The 8,417-nt window shown below is 42.7% G+C and overlaps 1 protein-coding gene across 1 annotated transcript; it reads left to right on the forward strand.

Annotated features, from left to right (window-relative positions):
• Nucleotides 1-7,372: 7,372 nt before the first annotated feature.
• LOC126632640 (lachrymatory-factor synthase-like) lies at nucleotides 7,373-8,164 on the forward strand. Its single transcript, XM_050303086.1, has one exon. It carries the CDS (start codon nucleotides 7,567-7,569, stop codon nucleotides 8,059-8,061), a length of 495 nt encoding a protein of 164 aa, XP_050159043.1. The 5' UTR covers nucleotides 7,373-7,566; the 3' UTR covers nucleotides 8,062-8,164.
• Nucleotides 8,165-8,417: the final 253 nt, after the last annotated feature.

Consider the following 8,417-nt stretch of genomic DNA (forward strand, 5'->3'; position numbering starts at 1 on the left):
TCCAGCAGCGTCCCGGCAAGCAGCCATTCGACCAGCCACGAGCCGAACGTTCAGGCAGTGTACATTCCCGATTGGGCCCCCGAGATAGCGTATACTCCCGTCTTAGTGCGCGGAGGAGCGTGTACTCTCGACTAGGCCCACAGATGAGCATACATTCACGGTTGGGGTCACACTCCGATAGTCAACATGAGCAACCTTCCGGACAAAGTGTTCATTCGCGGCTAAGCCCACAAGAAGCATCATCCACCTCACATCAAAGTAGGCAGCACGACGGACGGAAAGAAGCAGTCACTCAATCCAGCTTAAGTTCAACCAGCAGCCTACGAAGAACTCGCTCGCCTGCTAGAAACGCACCACATGCACTGTATCTGCGGCGTAGACGAGCCAAACACATAGAAGAGCAGCCTAGACCAGCAAGTCATGGCTGGGGGCAGCCGATAGCTCCGCTACCCCAACAAAGGCAAATTCAGGAAGAAGTAGAGAGACTCTTGACCAAGCGATTGCATGATTTCCAACGCAACGAGGTCACCGACGAGGCACTACGATGAAACATGACCAACATAAGCAGGTCACCCTTCACGGACGAGATCGAGCAGGAAGAGCCTCCACGAGAGTTCAACATGCCACATTTCACATCTTTCAAAGGGGATGAAGACCCGGAGAGACACTTAAAGCGCTACCGAAGCGCAATGATCCTTTATCGAAACAACGATGAGCTTATGTGCAAGATATTCGCCACCACTCTACAAGGCGAGGCGCAAGATTGGTTCTACACCCTGCCGCCACAATCCATCCGGAATTTCTACGAACTTTCTTTGGTTTTCACCAAAGAATATTCATCCTATCGCTCGATCAAAAAGAAATCTGATCATTTGTTCAACGTCAAGAAGAACCCAAAGTAGTCACTTCGCGACTATGTGAGGAGGTTCAAAGTAGAGAAGGAAAAAATAGTCGGATGCAACGACTCGATAGCTAGAGCAGCCTTCCAAAAAGGACTTCCAGCAGACCACCCGCTATTCGGAAAATTGATCATGAAAGAAGATCTAACTCTGGTAGACTCTTCTGCTTTGGCAGAGAAGTATGCACTTTGGGATGAGGCTCGCCAATGCACATTCAAGGACTTGAAGAAGTACCCGACATCACCTCCCTAGAAGCAGCGAAGGACTTATTCACATGTTTGACGGTATCTAAAGTAGCAATAAGCTCTACCATTATGCGAGAAGAGATGGGGGCTCGACTACCTGTATTCCACAGTTACCTGTATTCTACAGTTCAAAAGCTCTCCTCGATGTTATTAAAAATTCAAAAGCTAACTTTGGCGATAGTTGTTGCAACCCAGAAGCACAAGTTTTACTTTCAAACGCATGCAGTCATCCTAATGACGTACTATTCTGCCCAATCCAGACGCGCGACGATAAAGGCGTAGACCCTGGCGGATGTAAAGTTTTCCGACGAACGCAACACTGGAAGGACACACTCGAAAGCAAGTTTTGTCCTCGTCACCCTAAAAGATTCTACATAGGAGCAACATGTACCGGCAGTTGAGTACCATTTCTTGCTGCGCATCACACGGCCTTAGCCGACCCTTGCTCAATGATTCAACTCTAGAGTGGCCCAATACCGGCAGTTGAGCATCTCCTGTTGCGTATGACATGGCCCTATCTCCACAGCTCCCTACTGTGTCTTCACGCCGAGCCTAGGTGACGCAACAGAGCGGCCCAACGATGCCTCAGAAGTAGTCGAGCACACTCTAGCTGCGCCTACTCCACCCGATGGAGACTTCTGGCATTTGCATGTCGACGACGCAGAAAAGCCTTCATCACTGCCGGCAGAGAAGGCTCCAAAAAGATGGATCCCATCTGGGAAGGTCCGTACAAGATCAGCAGAGTAGGGGGCAAGAGTAATTACACCCTCACTACCATGAAGCGGCAAAAAGATTGAAAAGAAATGGATGGCCTACAATCTGAAGAAGTACCATGTGTGACCTCCCGCTACATCAAAACCCGAAGACTCAATAAGCTCGACGGGCACCACCTCACAAGCTAAGGACTATCCAGTTGTTATGCAGTTCCTACCTTACGGCTAAAGTTCTCGTTCGTTTCACTCGTTTTTCAATGAGGAATTTAGAAGTAATCACAACTTGGCTTGGCTGCATGCTTACAACAACTAATCACTCCTGCACTTCAAAAGAAGACTGCGCCCTTCTTAGGGACTCATCGCAGGAATTGCGCCCCCCGAGGGACCAACCATGCTCTCCAGTGCGAGAGGGTAAACAAATTCTCCGACACCCATATGGGTCAGCTCTCCAAGACGGGAGGATAAATTTTACACTCCGAATATCCAGACGTGGATGAGCCTGGCTGCCCTAGTATAACTAGATGCACGATGGCTTGCGCCGGGATTCCTAGAAGTAGCCGCAATGGTCTTTTTCAAGGCTTAGCTAACTGAAGGATTTTGGGTCTCTTGGCCTAATCCGTGGGGAACCGGGCCCTAAAGACGGAGAGGGCACATTACGCAGTACATTCGATGGACAGCTGCCCTGGAATCCTAAAGCTACTACCGAGTGCATTAAGGTAGCCTACGGATTCCGGAAGACTGCCTACGGCTTGCCCTTCGAGCAGTGAAGCCGCACTAGATTTATCCACTGCCGACATGCTACGTAGTCGATAAGCTTCACCTCTGCCAAGCGCGGAACAACCTACACCAAGTCCTAAAGTGTTGTGATACTTGCTACACAACCTACGGAATTGAAGAAAGTCAAGGTTAACAGCCTAGTGGTTACGCGGACTTGTCTGCTTCTGTAAGTAAAGCATCCGGCTGCCAACCCTATGGCTAACAACTTTGCAAAGTTCTACACCAACACCTACGGCTGCATAGGCTACGCGAGTTTGTCTACTTATAAAAAAGTAGCATGCCTGCCACTGGTCTATCAAGTCTAAAGGTTAGGGCATGAACAAAAGAAGTGAAGATGAAGAAAAACGAAGGAAAACATGTTTATAAACAACTAGCAAATGCCGAAGGAGTTCAAGCAAAACAAAAGCTACAAGGAAAAACAAAGAAAATCCTAAAGGCTACCTAAAATACTACACTACAGCAGCTTGGACATCCCACGACTACTCGGTCGCAACACTTTCAACAGCCGTAACGCTCTTAGCAGCGGCATCATCCGACGCTTCACCCCTGGCTGCCCCAATCTGGGCACTAACTTCTCCAACTACTTCACCAATGGAAGCCTTAAAAGTAAAAGCAAGCAAGTCTTCCGGAGAAATGGAGAAGGTTTTAAAACCCCAAGCCCATCCTTCTCACCCTTCAGTTGCTCATTCTTCTTAAGCAGACTAACACGGACGCGCTGCAGCTCATCCACTCACTTCTTAGCATAAGTAGCAAAACAAAGCTCAGAAATTGCAAGCTTAAGATCTTGAATATGAGGCGAATCAATCTCAGCAGCAAAGGGAGCAGGCTTTGTCGCCACTTTAGCAGCAGAGTCCACCTTACCACTCTTCATAATAGCAAGTCTCTACAAAGGTGAACCGGGCTTGGCTCCCAAAGAACGTCCTGGTACAGACTTCGGCACTGGGGGCATGATAAAACCTTTACGCTGAGTAATCTTATCCACAATTGTACTAGCCATTCTCAACATGGAAGACGCCACATGCTCAGATCTAGCAGCCTTACATTTCTTCCCATTGGAAGAAGTCATGTCAATCACATACCTCTTGGTAGCAAGCGGACCCTCATGAGCAGCGAAAGAAGTCTTTGGTTTTTTCTCAGCCGGCATCTCTTGAGCAAGCAGAGAAGATCCATTTTCCCACCTTCACTTGCAGCAGGATCCACAACAATGATTGGACGAGCCAGTGCATCCGCTTTGATCCTATTCCCCTCATCTTTTGGGAACAACCCACGTTTCTCCTGACGAAAAGAGTTAAAGTAGCCAACGTCATTCGTGGTACCTAGCAGGGAAGTTCAACCCAACATTCCAGCAGTTCATGAGGTTCGCAACCTCTTCATTTCTCTCAATCACCAGCCTAGCTCGAGTCATGTCCAAAAACCTAAAAAGACATGAGCCATGTGACTTGCCTAACACTGCGCCCCAGTGCCACAATCCGAGGTCCCAGCCACACAAGTTGCCCTTGGTTCTAGCCAAGTCGAGCAGCTTAAACCAGTGCCACAATACCTCATCGGCCCATGCCGAGTCGACTCCTGGCCCATGCCAGCCGACGTGCCGCACCATCCCGACGGCTGCCCCGCGGTAGCACTATCCACAAAGAAGACGAAGAAATCAACGAAAGACGGTCCTTTGCACGGGCAAGATGTAGAAGATTGCTAGAGGAGGGGGAACAAATATCCTCTAAGCTATCTCTCTCTTGTAGGGTAGAATAAATCGCTCTCCAAAGTTGATTTAATAACCCACTTAAGGTGGATTTAAATAGGATTTGAGAGAAATTTATTTCCCTTTCCTAGAAGGATCTAATTTCCTATTAAAGAGAGAATCTACATCAAAATAGGAAGCAGTCCTAAGTTTCCTAAAGCAAGAAGATCTCTACACCTGCTGCCCTTTTCTGCGAGCAGCCCAACAGGTGTGGGGGCATTTGTGGAGCCAAAAATATTCACAGGGCGACACGTGGATTTTTGGACAAAAATGACAAAAATACCCTTGCAGTACAATGAGGTTCCTACGCGCAAGCAGCGGGCAACCCTCTTTCAACCAAGACAGAAGTGCCCAAAATAGGTAACAATTCAAAGTCCATCTCATCAAATCCTTTCTACAAGGTAATTCCCAAACACATTCCTTTTAAATTATGTTAATTGGCTAATTAATGGGTTTATTGCCTAATTAACCCATTAATTGTCAATTAAACCATCCATTATATCCAAATAACTACAAAATACATCCAATTCAACCCTAAAACACCACATGGCCGGCTATCCCCATTTCAAAACCTAATCCATGACTTTTTTCTACCTTTTTCACCATTTCTTCCTTTTTATTACCCAATAAATTAAAAAACCACCAAAACATTCATCTTATGTTTAATAGCCAAATAAATTGGCTAATTAAACCTAAATTAAACCTAAAAACCCTAGCCACCTCCTATCCCTATAAATATACTCCCATTCTCACCAAAAAGCTAATTCCAACACTTTGGCAAAAATCCCAAAATTCTCTAAACACTCTTTCTCTCTAAATTCTAACTTTGGCATTGGAGGTTCTTCGGCCAAAGCCCCCCCATTCATCGTGGGCGCGTGAGGCTCTTGGCCTTAACCTAAGGTGTTAATTGTTTTGTAGGTGCAAAATCGTCCAAGATCGAGGAGGAAGAAATTTGCATCCACAGAACTGTTTCTTGTATTTATAGGGATGAGTACACGGTTGATAAGTTATGAAGCTCCACCATGCTACTAAAATTCTTCCATCGTCCAAGCTTTCGGTCAAATCCTAATCTCTTTAGTATAATCCACATGCATCTTTATCCTGTGCCTATGCGAAGCCAAACGGTATTTCATGATAAGACCAATTGTTTAATGAGACGTATTTCTATCTCAAATGGACTCTGGGTTGATATTTGCTTGGCTGATGGTGTTCAACTACGACTTAAACTCTAGGAGGAAAACTGATTCGTTTGTCATCTATGACTTTTCAAACAAACTGAAAAGCCTATATAGGAATCACATCATCACCAAAAGCCTAGCTTTCCTAGACTACTTGTCTCATCCGTCACCCAAAACCATCATCTTTATTGTTGCATGCATCTTGACCTGAACCAAATGAATTTTAAATTCATTTTGAATTGTGCCGCACATCCACATCCAAACATCCACATTAATTTAAATTGTCCCGCTGATTCCTAGCTTGAAGATATATTATTTTTATAAGCAAATGTCAAGATAAATCATTATTAAAAGATAATTATGATAAAAATCATAATGTTATCTTTTAATAAAATTATCTTTACTTTTTCATCGACGGTGTGGAGGTATGCTTACTCAACGGCCTCGATTACTCGGGCCGATGGTGTAATCTTGGATCCAAACATAAACATAAGAATAAAATGATGCTCGTTCCTTGCAAATCCATTTCTCCAAAAAAAGTAGCCCTTATATAGGCAAAGAATAAAAGGAGTACTTGACACAGCACAAAGGAAGAAGGATTACAAATTTAAATCCCTGAATAACTGATAATCTGGAATCCACCAGTTCTTTTAGAGTAATTTCAAAAGATAATTTGCTTAATTGATAAATTGATTGAAAGATGATTACAAGAAAAGCAACCAATGACTTAAAAACCAGATTAACTCCCTAGGATAACTCAAAAGTCTTAAGAAATTAAGACGAAAGTAAATGTCATTAATCGGACTACATACAAAAAGTTCACTTTTTTTTTTACAGAATTTAAAATGCAATTTTGGAAGCCTAAACAACATATCAATTGAATCCAACACTTTCCAACTTTAATTCTTTTTTTTTTTGATAATTTGAAACATTTTATTTCCCTTATATTTATTCGTCAAAATTAACTCATATCTTGTCCTTTACATCAATACATCATGATGTTTGAACACATCTACCATGAATGTAACTTCACCATTCGACCAGGAAAAAGGTGAAAAAAATTAACTAGTTAAGTTAAATCACTAACCACGGTGCTGCTCATGTTTGATTGCTTGAACATAGCACGTGCTTGACTGCTAGTGGAAATTCAGATCGAGTAATATAATACTGGTATAGTTGTTTTCCGTTTTGGTTTCTTAATAATTATAGTTTTTATTTAGAAAACGAATACATTATTCAAGGTTAAATGAATAAGTACAAAGGATATGACACATTTATAATAAAAATCTTACGAGAGATTTCAAGTTGATCCAAGAAAAAAAAGAGTAGCACTGCGTGAAACCATTACATATTATCGATATCCTCTAATAACAAATCTCCAAGCAAGTTTGATAACAAGTTGTTTCAAATATGATATTTTACCCTTGCAAAGCATGAAATTAAGGGCAAAATCACATGGTTGTTTAAATTCTTTAGTGACTCTTTCATTAAAAAAATGACAATATAACAAGTTGTGAGGTAACTGAAACGACTAGCAAACTGAGCAATTAATACCCCATATGAACGAGATTAAAATTTGAGTCAAACGAACCAAATATGTCAAAACCGATACAAGTAATGCTGATCAATGCAAAGAACCTGTACGTATGCACAAATAAGTTTGATTGGCAATTTGGGCAGATCTTATCTAACACATGTTGGTTGAATCAATTCTTTTATGTAATTTCAAGAAATTATACGTAGGTTGTGTCATGAATCCGTCGTATATGCACTCGTATGCATAGTTCATTTTAAGTTTCTCCTTGCCTAAAAATTACATAAACAACTAGAGTCTATTTGGATGAGGGTCTAATTAAGGAGGGATCTAGAAGACACGTGATTAGATTAAGGGATTAAAACAGGGTTTTACTAATTAAGGAGGGATCAAAACCGGTGCGATGTGTCCATTTAAGCCCATCATCAGAGTCTCCTCAACCCTTTTCCACCAAACCTCCCCTCCCTATCTCTCTCTCAGATCAAATGGAGCAGCACTCAGATCCAAAGTGGGAAGCCAAGGTTTCTGCAACCCTAAAAGATGCCACAGTGGACCAGATATGGCCTCTCTTCAAAGACTTCTTTAATTTCCACAGGTGGTTTCCAACCCTGTCCACTTGCCATGGGATTCACGGAACCAACGGTGAACCCGGCTGTGTCAGATATTGCTCGGGGTTCTCAATCCCCTCCAAGAGTGGCGAGAAGTCCGTCAGCTGGTCCAAGGAACGATTAATAGCCGTTGATGATGCTGACCATAGTCTGAGCTACGAGATCGTGGAGAGCAACCTTGGGTTCAATTCGTACGTCTCGACGTTCAGGATTGTTCCGCGTGGGGATATTGATGGTCGAGATGGGTGCGTGATCGAGTGGTCCATAACCGTTGATCCTGTGGAAGGGTGGGTTTTCGGTGATCTGGTGAGGAAGTATGAGTCTGGGTTGCAGAAAATGTCTAATAGAATAGAAGATGCAATTTGTATTTGAACATTACTTAAATTATCTCATCACAGCATTACGCCAAGACGCCAAATTTGAATTCCCTTGTTATTGTGGATAAACAATGCAACACATGCATCATTCTCTGGAATACTTTTGCTCACCCCCTAAAATGACGGCATACTTAATTGTCATTAGCTTATTTAATTTTAACATTAGTATTTTATATCAATTAAACTAATACTTATCTAATAGTAATTAATAGGGGTGAGCATTTTTTGGCATTTTTTGAGGTGAGCAAAAATGCACTCATCTCTCTCATAGACACTAATTATGTAGTCAGTTTAACTGTATATTTAACAAGTTATAAAATCAGAATGTTATATAGGCCATATGCATTATCT

Source organism: Malus sylvestris, chromosome 8, assembly GCF_916048215.2.
Source record: "Malus sylvestris chromosome 8, drMalSylv7.2, whole genome shotgun sequence".
NCBI lineage: Eukaryota > Viridiplantae > Streptophyta > Magnoliopsida > Rosales > Rosaceae > Malus > Malus sylvestris.